We start from the raw sequence: 15,319 nt of genomic DNA on the forward strand, positions 1-15,319 counted from the left end.
ACACTTTTAGAAATCACTAGAGGAATGGCAAAATTGTGTTTAGGCAATGGTGGATTTTCCTATAAAGAACTAAAACATACTGGAGCACCAGTCTGTAGACATTGCGTTTTTTCTCGCATCTATTCGATTGCTCTTGTCTTCGGAATCAACCCAACCTTGGTACCGGATCCATTCAACAAAGTGATAGACCATTTTTCTACCCAAGGTTTCTCACTCCGCTTCTCCACCTGCTGGAATTCTTGTAACATTCGGCTCAATATGTATATCATCTCTGCATATGCATATGTTTGGCCCATACAAACCCTTGGGCCAACGCTAAACGGCAAAAACTCCCAGTGTGGGTTTAGACTATCCCACCGCTCTGGTCGGAATTCCTGCGCATCAGGCCCAAATACATCTTCGCGACGCTGGAGGCTGAATGTGGAACAGCTTATCACAGTTCCTTTGGGAACGAGAACAGGAGATCGACCATCGTGACCTCCACCACGAGGGAGTATAGTGGTACGATTTGCAGCGCGGAAGAGTCCTGGGACTGGAGGATATAATCTCATAGCTACAACGAAACCATGTTGGTAAGTATGTTATTAAATATGACTTTTATCAGGTTATACTTACTCTCATCGATTACCTGTCGCAAGTATTTTAGTCCCCTAAGGTCGTCATATGTTGGCTTTCGTTGTTCAAGGTATTCTATTTCTCCTTGAAGTTTCTGCCAAATATCCGGTCGTCTTGCCAAGACAAAAAACAAATTGCTCATTACGCTGGCTGCTGTATCCCGTCCAGCGAGAAGCAAACCCAAAACCTCAAACCGAATTTTCACGAGGTCATCCGTGCTGTCAAGAATGCTATCCAGGAAAGAGTTGAGCGATTTGTGATCTTTTCGTGTTTTCCGTTTCAAGTAAGCCTTTTCAATAATATCATCCACGAAGTCATGTAGGATCTTGCACGTGGCATTCATCTCGGTATCCCGGTAAAAAAGCAGGAGAGGGCCTAGAGCGGCACGCCGGTTGACCAAGTTACCAACGTTCTCAAAAGCTTCAACGACCTTGTGTAGACGGGATCCTGGTTGACAATTCAAAGTAGACACCTTTTTATCTAGAAAAAGCTCAACAACATTGTCAAATGTAAGCCGGAAGAATAATTGCTGTAGATCTACTGTGGAACCATCCTTGGGGAGGCATGTAAGTAAGTTTTGTATGTGACCTTCCAGCTTGCTGAGATCTTCTACTTGGCCCTTGCCAAGATGTGGGCGAACCAGTGCCTAAAGAAAATGTATGAGAAACGAAACCTCTTCTAGGTAAAATTGAGGGGGGCTGCTTCGAACCCTTGAATGCTTCCACAAAGCTCCATCCGTAGTCAACATACTATCTCCTATGAAAGGACCAAAAAGACCTTTCTTGCCACTGTCAAAGTCGCTGAATTGGCTGGACAACAAAGCCTTGACGTTTTCCGGATCTATTGTACTAATGAAAAACTGCCCCATGACAACTCCAGAAAATGTGTCGCCAAACAGTTGAAAGCGATTCTGTGCTTCCTGCAAAGATCGGCCCTCCCGAGCTAGAGTGACTTCTTGCCGGTATAGGCCATAGCCAATGAGTCTTTCTTTCTGTGGTATACGCTGGCAAGGTTGGCATCCATTTTTCCTGGCGAATTTACGCTGCTCGAGTGACAAGATTAATCTCTGGACAGCCCAATAAGCCAATCCCAAGAGCAACAAATAGTAGTAGTAATACATCATGGTAGTATAATATGCCGTGACAATACTGCTAAAGGAAAAAAAATATCAAGAAATAATCGGTAAGAATGGGCTTATGCATGACAATATTAGCCTCGCAAACGTTCAACGGCTCTCTGTGCTGGCCCTTTGAATCCGACAGTTTGGGGACTGCCGCCAACAAGTCTGCAAGGCATCTGTGTTTCACCCCACTAACATGATGTGTGCCGGTTTTGACCGACTCACTCCCCGCCATCATCAATTACACACCATCAGCACTGTAATTTAGTGTGATGGAGACAATGGGACTCCGCCAAAGTTCATTCACTCCAGAACAATTGTCCCGCAAGCGCCAGATAGTGCAGCAACAGTGGACGGTCAGTGGAGAGCCAAGATAGCCTCGAGGCAGCGCGCGCACATTGCTTATTGTGTACCAAAACAGTTTCAGTGCATAAAATTACATTGTTAGTGTCTCCATTCTCATTATGTTGGTAATCCATAGGCGTCGATTACATGGCTGAGCCGTCTGTTGTATTTTTGGTAACATTCCTTCAGCCAGTAGGCTAATCCAGTCTCCTTATGGAGATAGTTGTATTTTGTTATTCTGCGTTTTCTTTTACGCAACGGGTGCCTTGCTTTGACCCCTCATATCTCTTTTGACTTATACAACTCCCTATTACCCTGTGAAAACTTCCATATTGAGTCTCTTTGGTCTTTGGTCGACCCAACACAGATATTCGGCATGAGCTCTCTTCCTCCTCCACCTGCAGGTATCGATCCAAATCTCTGGAACCAAATTCTTCATATACGTACTGGATGTTTTCCACAACTTCTTCCTCAGATAAAGAATGATTATGGATATTGGCCAAGTCTCGGGGCTGGCATCGCCTTCGATGTCCTCTTTGGATTAGCTTTGATCGGTCATGTTATTCAGGCGATCCGTTTCAGACGCTGGACGTCTATACTCTTCGCCATTGGAGCTCTCAGTACACTTTCCCTTCTCTCCTACCTCCTATTATGCAATTTGGTTGTGATGCTAACTAGTATATCATATATAGCCGAAGCGATAGGTTGGGCTGGCCGAACATGGAACGCCAAGTGCCCCTACAATCACGATGCATTTTTGATGCAAATCACCACTCTCATTATTGCGCCAACTTTTTTTGCAGCCGGCCTTTATGTCCTCCTTGGCACTCTAATAAATGAACTTGGCCCGCAAACAAGCAGCCTCTCACCCAGCTACTATGCTATAATATTCTGCACATGCGACGTCATCTCTCTTGTCGTGCAAGCCGTTGGCGGGGCTTTGGCAGCCAGAGCTACTGTTGAGGTCAACGGCGACTCATCAACTGGAACTCACATTATGGTTGCCGGGATCGCATTCCAATTGTTTACAATGAGTGTCTTTGCTCTACTCGTCGTTGACTTCCTCCGTCGGGCTAGGGGCCTAGTGATAAAGAGACCTATAAAGCTCGTTCTGATAGGGCTCTTCGTTGCGTTTTTGATGATATACATCCGGTCCATCTACCGCACGATCGAATTGGCTGAGGGGTGGACGGGGTTCTTGATTACCCACGAGGGGTACTTTATTGCACTCGACGCGACTCTCATGGTGATTACTGTGACTGTCCTTCTGTTATTTGACCCAGCCGTGCTACTGCGTGAGGAATCTGTTTCGTGGGAGGCAGGCGATAGAAAGGTTCATGAACAAAAGCATTTGCTTTCGTGGTTTCAAGTTGCAAAACGAACATAGCGGCCGTCACAAATTTTATATCTAGTGATAGGTAGGTAATTTAAGTATGCACTCTCTTATAGTGTTAAGTATGTAGATAGGTACATTTAGGGACCCCCATCTCCAAAATATAGCTGGCTGCCTTAGCACCTAAGCTCTTTTCTTCTTGAATGTCACAAGAGACACAACATACGAGATTCTCTAGCAATCCAATCGGAATACGCTCAAACATTTATACTAATTAATGATAATACATATATTTCCTACTCATGGATGCTACCTATGGTCGCAAATCTCAAACAACACCCGTCCAACGGCCGTTCTCATCATACAGGTCCACCATGTGCAAAGAGTCGAAACTGAGGCGGCTGACGAGTAAATTTCTCTCAGGTCCACTGACCGCTGAGTAGTCGTTTTTCACGGAGCTGGTTTCGGTAGAGGGCACTATGACTGACAGTGCAACATCTCCAACACCACTACCATTATCATTATCACTACCACGACCATTTTTATGTTCGCTGTTGTTCGTACTGTTGTTCAGTCTTGGCCAGGGCAGAGCCAATGCAAACAACAGCGCCAACCCTGCCCATGCTAACGAAGGCGCCAGACCTATTCTGATAGCCTTGCTGTAGGCCTTAGCGACTGCAACTTTTGCTCCAGGGGATAAATGGCTATTTATTCCACTGCCTTCCTTGAGGGATGAAACCTCATCAGGTGTAAGCGAGAGGCCGACGAGGTTATGGGTCAAGGTAGTGGTGAAAGCAACCGCAGATATTTGAACAGCCACGGCCCTGTAGATGGTCAGCGACACAATGCGTAATCAGTACACAAGCAAAGAGCTATATACTCACGCCCCAATCTGCTGTAGCATGCGAGAATATCCTAGCGCGGTTGCCAGCTGGTGTTTATCAAGAACTGCTCTTGGATAAATAATTTCTGCCAGCCAGGCCATTCCCATTCCAAAGCCGGCCACTATTTCATAGCCAACCACCTCTGCAACTGAAAAGTTGGACTTCATAGCAATAAATAGGACATTCGAGACCAAGAAGATGACGGTTCCACAAATTGCTAGAGGATTGAAATAGGGAATTTTGGTAGATATAATGGAGAAGGCGAAAGTGCTGATGGCGAGCGTGCCTGCGAGAGGGAACGAGAGAAATCCACTGGTACGTGGATCAAGATCTTTGATAACCTGGGGACGCAAATACATCAATATTACGGTACAAGATTGCAAAGAGAAATGCACATACCTGGAAAAGGAATGGAAGGAATAGTATAATCACGGATACCGATGACAAGGCGCAGAAAAAGATGCCTGTAGTAGTCCACACGCTTCTGTTGAAAAGAATGGCGCGTTCGAATATTGCCTCCTTTGCTATCCTTTGGTGTAGCAACAGCAATACAAGTGACACGCCGAACACAGCAAACATGACTACACTTCGAGGATTTTTCCACCCGTATGTCTGCCCAAAGTCGAGGGCCAAGATCAGAGGTACAAGGGCCAAAGCAAGTAAACTTGTGCCAAGCCAGTCAAGCAGCTTCAGTTTCTCCCAAAACTTCAAGCCATACTTTTCTCCTCTGAGGTCGGGGCCGCCCGTGTAAGTTACTCCGATAACCAGTAGTAGGACGAGACCTATTATGGGGAGGTTGATCCAGAATAGCCAGTGCCATCCAAGATGAGATTGTGTGATAGCGCCACCGATAATAGGCCCTATCACAACGCTTGATCCTAGGATGAGAGAGAAGGCGCCCATTGATACGTTTTGCTCTTTTTCTGCTGGCATCAAAGCCAGCATACGAAACCCCCCTACGCTCAACCCTACAGCCCCCAGCCCCGAGAGAGCTCGACCGCAGATGAAAGATGGCGAACTCTCAGATACAGCACAAACGATAGAGCCAACTAGATCATGAATGTCAGCGTGCATGATGGACCATTGTGAGTTTAAGGAGCGTTACGGATAAAGAGTAGTACCGAGCTAAGGTACACCGAGCTGAATGAACATATTGAATACAGCCTATTGCAAACCGGTTGCAGAACACACTGCGGAATAAGGTATGCGGAAGTGTAGGCACCGATATCGTGCAGAGAGGAGAATTGAGCAATGATTGTGGGTAATGCTGGCTCTACAAACTAGATATCAGTGTAAAGTTTAGATATAAGACAAGATCCTTTACTTACCAATGATGGATTGATCTATGCCGACCTATCGAGGCAATCAATGAGCTGTGTCCCAAGCGAGTAAACAAACCAGGGCAATGACGAACCATGAACCCCGCAAGAGCAAGAGCGAAGGTGATTGTGCCCTTTCTCCAAGGTGCCAGTGGAATGTCCAAGTCTTCGGTAGGCTCTCCTTTGTTGACAAGGTCTTTAAGCGCCCACAGCCTGCGTATAGTAAGTGGCCTCTGCCCACTGTGTTTCCCACCACCAAGCAATCGTCGGCCTAGTCCAGGGGCATCATCGGAATTCATTGCTATCAGGAGAAGCTAGCCCAGTGTCTTGAATTCGGCTACGGGTCTTGACCACGATAGAGATCACAGCGAGGGGATGGGGGAGAAAGGGGTTTGAGGGGTAAAGGAAGCCCCTTTTGGGAGAAACAGTCTGGTACGCTGTCGAACGCAGAGCGCAAGATTGAGACTAATGCCCATAATACGTCGCCGAAATAATGGCGTCAATGCTGCTGCTGGCCACCAAGTGAGCTTCAGGAGATTTGTAAATAATACACAAACGCTCGTGCCAGGAAGAGTACACGAGTTACCCGGTGCAGCCGTGGCAACTGGTACTGTCAGATCCCAACCCAGCCACGTTCGAAATAGCAATTCTCCAGTGCAACGACATTTACCAATTCAGCAGTCTACTTTTGCCCGAACCGGAGGAGCAAGTTTGCCCAACTAGACTACAAGAGCCTCGCCACCGAGCGCGGCCGCTGTCCAACGGTCACAATGCGTTTGTTGTTCATTGCCGTGGGGCTACTTCTCCTGTAAGCCTTAAGAGGTTCTCAGCTTGGCAACACAGCGCGCTGACGGCATTAGAACGTATGCAATAAACGAGGTTCAATAGCAGCTTTCCAGGGATCTACCGTCGAATTTCTCACAGGACCATGTTCCAGACTTTCGCCTTCGTATAGGGCTAGCCAATCAAGCCCAACGCTCGGACTAACCCCTGAAACTTTTACTTCAAACTAGTGCGCAGCCCAAACATCCTACAAACCTAGGTGAAGCCGATGGTAGATCTGTGCTCCCTTGGTGTGTTGATACGATAAAGCTAGTGAAATCTGTACCATGACTAGTCACATCATATCCAGTCTCAGCAATAATACGAGATTCTTTTGGGATGAAAACGAGTGTTTCTAGTCCTTGTTTCAAGGTTTCTCTCATCCTACCAGTTGATGCATAGCGGTTCCCAACCTGGGCATCACTGGATTATCGACACCTCAACGGTTCACATCTGCACGCCTCATTGCCTCTCATACCTCGCCAGACGTATGGGAGAGATTGGTTGATCTTTGGTCGTATTGTCACGCTTATCATATATCTCTACATCTCAACAAATTACTTACAGGATGGATTTGCGAGGAACAAATGGGAATTAGTAGGATATTTACGATGAGTTTATATAGATCACTACGTTGGAAACGGATCACGACCCATGCTCAGTGTATATGTAAGATACAAGACGAATCCATTCTATTCACAAGTCCACGTGTTTCTGGACATCTAATATATCGTAACGAATCTTTAGCCCCTCTTTCCAAGCATTTGCAGCAATTCCAGCGACTTTTCTTCCCAAAAATTGAACATCGCCTGACTTCCAAATGACTCCCAGTACAGTAATAAACCACGTCGCAGCCAGGAGCTTTATGGCTACAAAGCGCCACCTCGGGAGCCACCATGCAGTTGAGGCCACCTTCGCCATGTGCGCTTTGGTTTCATTCGACTCCTTTGGGTCTTCATATGTAGTGTTGCGGTACCACTCGTCAAAGTTGTAGAACCACATTAGCCATTTCCACTGCATGCCACACTCGACCAAAACCCATCCAAGCGGTAGATAGCCCCAATGTCCAAAATAGGCGAAAACTTCGTCGAACCAGACTAATAGATAGGTAGTGCAATAAAAAGTGCTGGCAATAGTGGATAAAGCTAATACCGGAAGAAGCAATGTGAAATAGAGATACGCGTTACTAGTACTGGATCTGAACCATGTCTTTCTGAACTGGTACAGAAATACCAGTGTGGTTGTTGTAGCACCTGAGATTGTTGCTCCAAAAAACACAAATTGGATGAGCAACCGACATAATAGTGCATCTGAAGAGGTGAATGATGAGAAGCAGAGACGAATCCATAGTAGTAAGGCTGGACCCATGATATGATGCAACGTAGCGGCCTTGTCATTCCTTGTAACGGTAAGATCAATGATATAGGCTCCAGTCAAAATAGCGCTGGGAAACAACCGTCAGTCGTTGTCCAAAAAAGTCTTTTCGCACCCTACATACCACGATAGCAGAGAATTTGTTGTATCACTCGCTGTCCATGTCTCCATAGGGGAGAATCCATTCAGTACAAGTGGCAGAGTGAGGTAGAACAAGACGATTCGAGATGGTATAACGCCCACTTCAACGGCCAATCTGCTCTTGACTGCTTCATCAAGCTTAGACCACTCTGATATCGACCGCTCAAAATATTGCCTTGCACTGGTGCGCACCACAGACGTAATAAGGCCTACCACGCTGATGACCCCAAGATCATAGACCCAAGTCGTCGTTGCGGTCATGATTGAGAATTATGAGGATGAATGGTAGGTAACGCAAGAAAAATATAAATGGAACAAGGTATTCATTCAGAAGTTAAATCATGTATACTTAACCATCACTCATAGCTTTTTATGTAGATGGTTTATCACAAGGCATGACTAGCTGGCCTTTACATTTACGGGTATCTGATATAAGAAATGCCTTAACACATTTGTTATTACTCTACGTATGTGGTAAGGGGGGAACATTGATGCTACGACGACTTTTGCTAGATTAGTAATTATAGTTCACGCTGTCTTACACCTACAGAAATATGATATTCCTTCTCTTAGCTCTGCACCAATGTGGAGCGTTTATCGGGTATTGTTCTTGCACGCCCTTATTGATATCGTCAGACTACCTGTGCTCTCAATTAATTCACGCAAAGCACAAGCCACCCTAGCAGAACACGGTAAGGGAAAATGGATAGGAGCATTCTAACGTAAGTAAAATCGTCGTTGTGTCTATTTTTATGCATTCTTTCACGTGTTGTAGTTGGATCTCTGTTTACTTGGAAGACGTCCCAAGATAGTTTTGGTTGGTCTCAATGGCGCTAATTGCTGGCAATAATACAAGTTAATATATTTTCTCCATTCGATGACCTATATATAGTATATACGCCACAGAATATAATTAAGGAGCGCCCTAATGTAAATGATAAGGTATAACGCTCAAGTATTGCAGCTGTATATATAATCAGTAAGAGGGGGCCAATAAGCTTGTTCAGTCGAAGGCTTTGGGTAATGCTCTAGTATAGCGCACCAAGACGTAAGCTGCAGCTTACTGAATCCACCAGATCCTCTGCCCTTTAGCACCAGTTGATGAAGTGATATACTACTTATACGCGAGACACTCTCTACTTCAAGTATGGAGGTTATGTTTATAATCAAGAGGGTCGGTAAAGCTGCAATAGCTAGTTTAGAGGAACGCTCCGCCCCAGCCTTTGAATACCTAGGTATATTGCATAATTGCATTTTCATTTACAAGTTTGTGGATCTTTCGCCACTGATCTCCCCCAAAATCTTATCCAACAACCAACGAAGTTTGCGTCTGAAACAAGTAGGGATTCAATTGTCTAGTGATCCATCAACATCCTACTACCTTGAGTATAGCGTGCTATTTTACGAATACCCCTACCGCGGATCCAGGACCACCATCTTGCAAGTGAAGTTTTTCGCAGGAAGCAAACCACGATGGCGTCAGCAGCACAGTCCCACTGTGGTCCCTCAACGGGCGCTCTCGTGCATAGGTTCTCGTCTCTAGCTGTGGTCAAAGTTGCCTATTGTGATGTATTCAATTTGAGAAGTCATGCCACAATAGGTATAAGCCATATTTCGGGGATTTTCATTGATGGATTAGCGACAGTCACGATACTTCGATAGACGGGTAAACTTCACCTCTGGCGAGGCTCTCGTCTGGCCATATAGATTTCGTGTTTTGCTTTTTTCTCTTGCTCCATCCGCGTTGCATTTGTATTCCATCTGCGTTCAATTAACGTTTTTATTCCTTTTGGCGAACTGAAGCCATGGCAGGCACACGGTTGACTGACATGGACATTCAGATTGCATCGTCGTCCTTCATTGCTACCGGTCTCCTATATGAATATACACACAGTTACTTGGAACGAAAGCTCCCAAAATGGGACTGTTTCCCACAAACTCTACGTAACCGGATGTGCATCGAGATTGCCTGCATTCCTGTCCGAATAGGCCTCATCTACTTTTCTCTGCCCTCGGTGCTCTTAGCCTTTACGCCATCGTCCAACTGGACGGCCGATGATACACAGCGCTCACTGATTGCCTGGTTTGTATTACAAGTCTTTTTATAAGCCTTGATACCTGCTAACAATGAAAATCCAGCTCGTTAATGACCGGCGCCTATTTATTCGACTTGATGATATACAGAGAGGACTTCTTCGGAATTCTCCATCACTGCATGGGTCCTGCACTATTAGTCTGGATAAGGCTGTGTTTCTCTTCGTTCACGCCGGCCGATGCATTGGTATCTCGGAGCTTGATGATGTTCATATTCTTCGGTGCGGCCACAGGAGGTGTGTTCGCCAGTGCTGGAGTCTTCCTTCTACGAGTTGGGAAGAGATACTTGGAACGCGGCACGCTATACAAATATTTCGCGATTTGCGTCGCGGGTTTGACGGTTACTACGGTACTGAGCTGCTACCTCAACGTTCTCTACTTTCTGCATACATGGGACGCAGCCTACGTTTACTTCGGCCTGGCTGCTCCGCTACCCATCATCTGGGAGACCTTTGAGTGTTATTTGCAGTGGCGGTGGCTTCTACGATTCTACAGCATTGAAGCTAAACTGTGTCGAGGAGACCGCAGACCGAAAGATTTCTTAGATGAATCTGAATCTACGTCAGATGAAGCTGTTATTGAGTACAAGATACCCTCCGCATTTCCCCGAGGGACTGTATTTATGCTGCAAGTTCTTGTTTGGCAATGGGTTGTACTGCTTCTTTGGCTGTATTTTAAATTTGCGAAGGAGTTGTACTTGCGCCAATCATTTTTGCCCATTCGATTTGCATCCCGAATGGAAGAAATGGTTCAGAATACTACGAACTGGTAGGTATTCATAAGAAACGTATGAAAGGCATCTTAGAGACGATACAACGAATAATAAAGTTTAGGGTAGGAAAAGCTTTGGGATAGAGGAAGATACCAGCAATATAGAGCACATTCTGCGTAAATATACCTCCTTGTCTGTCTGATTCTGATGTTTTCCATGGTAAGGGAGAGATTCTTTCCTGTTAGGTTCAACATTTTTTTTAGAAACCTTCAGTACGGCGTAACTTGTCTCACAAGGCGAGCAGAGAGTAATGGCCTGATTGGGCTTAGAGATCAATGATATTATCGCAGCTCATGGCTGGATTGGTGGGGCAGCAGCGGCCAAAAAATAGCGGCCAATTCAGGTTACAGAGGTTCTTCTAGGTGGCGCAAGCTGATGGTTCTGTCCAAATATAGAAGCACGAAATTTTTTAAAACAGGGCTAGCTGCTACGTGAAATCTGCTACAGTTTCTCTGAGCAATCCTGTGTCGAGTAAGATGTTGTGCACTGTGACGACAAAGATATAACCCAATCCAAGCTGCAGGTCTCAAAAAGACTTATTTCTACGCCAAGAACTCATCTTCATTTACTACCCTAAAAAGGTTCTTATTCAGCATGGATTGGGAGTATTTGTCCCCTCTCGACCAGATTCTTCCTCGTATGTACTTTGGCGAGATTCTCTGCTTTCCTTCTACGGACACGAATTTGTTCCCACTTCTACAGCAAGGGTTAAGCAAAGTTGCGGCCAGCGTTCCGCATTTAACGTCCTTTGTTGTCCACGATGATGCCCGACCGGGGAAACTTCGACTAGAACGCGGACGCGATAGCATTGACAACATTTTGGTATATTTTAACGATCCATTAGAGGAGATGCCTGATTATGAAAGCCTGAAAAGGACCTCATTCCCCGTCTTCCCTCAGTCGCCTCTCTTCTATCCTCATATCCCCAATGTACCCTGGACGGCCCCATGGCCGGTCATGCGAGCCGAAGTCACTCGTGTTCGTGGAGGATTCGTGCTTGTAGTTTTAGTTCACCACTGCGTTTTTGATGGAGTCGCCTTATCTGAGTTGCTCAACCTGTGGGCCACTTGTTGCTCCCTTAATGCTTCAGCACAACCACCCGAAATCGATCAAGCTCGTCTGAACCGCACGGTACTTCAAGGGGAAGAATTGAAACAGGAGAGCTCTCCGCCGGCGGATATTCTCAAGATCGTTAACAAACAGTCTTTCTCATCTCAAATCATATCACTCATCAAGCGAGCATTCAACCCAATCCTACCCAAACCTCTGTCGCCCACCTGGCCCATAACTTTATATCGTTTACCATATGATAAGCTACAAGGTCTCAAACAAACTCTGAACCAGTTTGCTCCCAGACTTGGTGTGCGGTTTCTATCCACAAACGATGTAGTGAGCGCTCTCATATGGAGCTGTGCCACAATGGCAATGAGCACCTCATTCCAACGTTGGAATTTTATGAGTTATTGCTCGACCGGCGTATCAGTCAATATCCGGCCAAGAATTCAGCCACGCCTTCCAGATAACTTCATTGGCTGCGCAATTGGAGTTGCCTACATTGATATGGCAAGAAAAACGCTATGTGCTGCCGCAGAGGTGGCATCATTTGAGTCTCTAGCCCGCGTAGCTGCTGCCATACGTCACGGAGTAGATGGAATAACTAATGAGAAAATGACGGAAATATTAAACTATGTCGACAGTCAAGAAGATCCGACAAAGTTACAATGGCGACCAAAGAAGCTGAACGAGTTCTACATTTCTAGCTGGGCAAATCAGCGGATTTATGATGCCGATTGGGGCCCTCATATTGGGAAGTGCGAAGCTCTTCGAGTTGCCCAGATAGCTTTAGCCCCGATGTGCGTAATACTGCCACCACGAACGGGGGTTGAATCAAAGGACGGTCAATACGGTGACATTGAATTGGTTGTTTCACTGGAAAGTTTGCACATGGATCGATTTAGGAGGTCAAAGGCTATGAGAATGTTTGCAGAAATAATAGATTGTTGAGTGTTACATGCAGGTATAGGGAAATCATATTGTAGCATAAACGAGGCCTCTTGAGCTATTTGCCCTGTAGTATAACGAAACTCTTCTCTTCGGAAGGTCTATTGGAGCCTTGAACGAGATTACAGGGCTAAGCATAAGAGCATAATGGCGTAGTAATTGTTGCCTGATTGTCTGTCCTATTATTAGGTATGGCATTTGATACAATATTCGTCACGATACCGTCAAGATTTTAATTAGTGGCATGTAGGTCACTGCCCACAGTCGTCCTTATTAGCAGGTATTGATAGAGATGGCCTTCTCGTTTAGTGTTGAATCAGCAATCGAGATTTGCTTGCTGTTTGAATGGGGTTGGATTATTCTTCAACGAAAGGAGAGTATTTACAAAAGAATCTTTCCTTTGTACATCCAAAGATTCACCGCGGTGTATTCGGGTGTGTTCATATTTTATAGCCTCGTGACTTGATGATCATTCAACAAGTTATTTATATCTATACTGCTGAACCTCCATTTCCAATAGCACTATATATCCCGCCAATGACTGTAAATTGGAAGGACGGACTGGGTCAGTAAACAATGAATCACCCTATAACTGGTCGAGGATCACAACTATTCCCTCCGCTTTCTATTTTTGCCGATGAAGTAGACGCATTGCATATAAATTCGCCACTCTTAGCAGTGGATAAAGCTGTTCACAGTTCATCCTGATCAAGCTCTCAATGCGGGAGCTTGGCCTGTGACCATGACTGCAAAATACAATTATCAGAATTGGATATTAAGCGGTATAAATGCTACTTTTACTTGCTTCGGATAGTTGTCAGAGTCGCCGAAACGATTTCCGGTAGATAGTGGTACCATGACCTTTTCTAGTATATGCTACATGGACGAATGTCTAAGATGCTTCCCACTAACATAGCCGTCTGCAGTATCAACAAACAAGTTCCTGCCTTTGACGTATGACACCAATGCGCCCCATAGTTTCCAGCTACCAATCTGCCCCGTCGCGTACTTTCTTCCCAGCGATAGAAAGATCATCGTTTTTTTTACAGGCTGGTAAGGTGCAATAGAATCCTTCCCTGTCAAAGCAGTATCTAATGCGCCCGCCAAGTAGACAATCTGGTTATCCGTTACAGTGAGCTGCTTTGGACCAGCGTTGCTCACATCGCCAATAGCCCAAATGTTCTCTGTGCCCACCACGCGCATATTGTCATCAATATTCACATTGCCCTGGGGATCAAGGAAACCGGTGGAAATGAAGCCGTTGTTTAGTCGAATTCCATGACATGGAAGATATAACTCGGTAATCACCCTTGACCCATTGTCCAGAATCAAAACTTGTGTCTTGCCATCATCACCGGCCTCAACGGCTTTCACACAAGTTTTGCGGATGAGTTCGACACCGAGCTTTTGTAAGTCTTTGTCTAGAGTTGTTCGAACAGAAGAGAGTACGTCGCTGGAGCTCTCTAGTGGGACATCACCACGCATAATAAGCGTAATTTTTTTAAGCTTTCCAAACTTTGCGGCTAACTCTCCCGCAATCTCGACACCAGTTGGACCTGCACCAGCGACGACAATGTCTCTGGCGCGACTGACGTTTGCTTGCAGCTCATGCCACGCGGCGAGGGTCTCCTCATGCGTACCGATAGGTTTTAGTGGCAGTCCGCCAGCCAATCTCGAGCCTGTTGCTATCACCAATTGATGGTATTGCAAAGTCCTACTCCCACCAGTGTTGGTAAGGATAGTAACTGAATTCGATGATGATTGGATGTCAGTGGCTCTGCCAAGTATAAATTCGAATAGGTCGACCGCGTAATGGTCAAATCCAGTAGCAATGGGGATAAACATCGATTCATCTGGAATCATTCCGGGAATAAGACCTCTGGTAGCCGCCACGTTCCAGAAGAAATGGCTGTTTGGCGATACCAAGATGACTTCGATGGCCGTCTTAGAAGAAGTATATTTAAGTAACTTGTGGGCGAGCGGCAAACCGGCCCATCCCGCACCAAGAATAACAACAGTTTTTTGGTCAGTCATAGCCGCGATACTGTCAGGAGAGCACAAGTCCCTAGGAGAGGGAAGTCATCATTGGCGTCCAAGATAACGTACAAGGAGTTATTAATACAGCTGGTTGCCACATCGGCATCGGCCATCGGTCGTAAGACCTCGCATCGTTGCCAATCCGAAAGCGACAGTCGATAATGGGGGCTAGCCTAAACATTTTATTAGCGGCGCTGGAGTTAGTTGACGGAGGACTTGTTATTGATTCAGACGTCGATGGAGTGGGGCTGGGCGGCGACAGAGGATTTGGACCGAGCTCCGTGTCCGAGATCTGGTGGCTTGTAACATCTCATCTCACAATTTCTTCGACTGTGCTCGATCTAGTCGCACTTCTGCTCTCCAAGAAGTCGGCCTCGCCCAATTCATTCCCGAGAGTTCTTCTCCTGGAGCCTTTATCGGCCGATGCGCTGCGGTTATCCGTTGTGCTGACAGAGCCTGCCC

At 45.9% G+C, this 15,319-nt stretch overlaps 7 protein-coding genes across 7 annotated transcripts; 3 read left to right on the forward strand and 4 right to left on the reverse strand.

Moving 5' to 3' along the window:
- Positions 1 to 71: 71 nt before the first annotated feature.
- Positions 72 to 1,735, reverse strand: M431DRAFT_524443 (hypothetical protein; the record flags this gene model as incomplete). Its single annotated transcript, XM_024920577.1, has 3 exons — positions 72 to 553; positions 616 to 1,261; positions 1,325 to 1,735. The coding sequence occupies 3 exons, from the start codon at positions 1,733 to 1,735 to the stop codon at positions 120 to 122; spliced, it is 1,491 nt and encodes a 496-aa protein (XP_024769654.1). The 3' UTR covers positions 72 to 119.
- Positions 1,736 to 2,456: 721 nt separating this feature from the next.
- M431DRAFT_499992 (hypothetical protein) lies at positions 2,457 to 3,600 on the forward strand (the record flags this gene model as incomplete). The annotated part of the gene is made up of 3 exons (XM_024917871.1): positions 2,457 to 2,700; positions 2,773 to 3,413; positions 3,544 to 3,600. 3 exons carry the CDS (start codon positions 2,457 to 2,459, stop codon positions 3,598 to 3,600), a joined length of 942 nt encoding a protein of 313 aa, XP_024769655.1.
- Positions 3,601 to 3,741: 141 nt separating this feature from the next.
- On the reverse strand, positions 3,742 to 5,915 carry M431DRAFT_96757 (hypothetical protein; the record flags this gene model as incomplete). Its single annotated transcript, XM_024924859.1, has 6 exons — positions 3,742 to 4,237; positions 4,298 to 4,638; positions 4,697 to 5,346; positions 5,403 to 5,570; positions 5,626 to 5,650; positions 5,712 to 5,915. 6 exons carry the CDS (start codon positions 5,913 to 5,915, stop codon positions 3,742 to 3,744), a joined length of 1,884 nt encoding a protein of 627 aa, XP_024769656.1.
- A 1,219-nt stretch (positions 5,916 to 7,134) lies between these two features.
- On the reverse strand, positions 7,135 to 8,214 carry M431DRAFT_486507 (hypothetical protein; the record flags this gene model as incomplete). Its single annotated transcript, XM_024916386.1, has 2 exons — positions 7,135 to 7,882; positions 7,937 to 8,214. 2 exons carry the CDS (start codon positions 8,212 to 8,214, stop codon positions 7,135 to 7,137), a joined length of 1,026 nt encoding a protein of 341 aa, XP_024769657.1.
- A 1,544-nt stretch (positions 8,215 to 9,758) lies between these two features.
- M431DRAFT_499995 (hypothetical protein) lies at positions 9,759 to 10,819 on the forward strand (the record flags this gene model as incomplete). Its single annotated transcript, XM_024917872.1, has 2 exons — positions 9,759 to 10,036; positions 10,093 to 10,819. 2 exons carry the CDS (start codon positions 9,759 to 9,761, stop codon positions 10,817 to 10,819), a joined length of 1,005 nt encoding a protein of 334 aa, XP_024769658.1.
- Positions 10,820 to 11,413: 594 nt separating this feature from the next.
- On the forward strand, positions 11,414 to 12,823 carry M431DRAFT_125801 (hypothetical protein; the record flags this gene model as incomplete). The annotated part of the gene is made up of 1 exon (XM_024912255.1): positions 11,414 to 12,823. The coding sequence occupies one exon, from the start codon at positions 11,414 to 11,416 to the stop codon at positions 12,821 to 12,823; it is 1,410 nt and encodes a 469-aa protein (XP_024769659.1).
- Positions 12,824 to 13,696: 873 nt separating this feature from the next.
- On the reverse strand, positions 13,697 to 14,854 carry M431DRAFT_125806 (hypothetical protein; the record flags this gene model as incomplete). The annotated part of the gene is made up of 1 exon (XM_024912256.1): positions 13,697 to 14,854. The coding sequence occupies one exon, from the start codon at positions 14,852 to 14,854 to the stop codon at positions 13,697 to 13,699; it is 1,158 nt and encodes a 385-aa protein (XP_024769660.1).
- Between the last annotated feature and the right edge of the window lie 465 nt (positions 14,855 to 15,319).

This window comes from Trichoderma harzianum (assembly GCF_003025095.1).
Source record: "Trichoderma harzianum CBS 226.95 unplaced genomic scaffold M431scaffold_16, whole genome shotgun sequence".
Classification (NCBI taxonomy): Eukaryota; Fungi; Ascomycota; class Sordariomycetes; order Hypocreales; family Hypocreaceae; genus Trichoderma; species Trichoderma harzianum.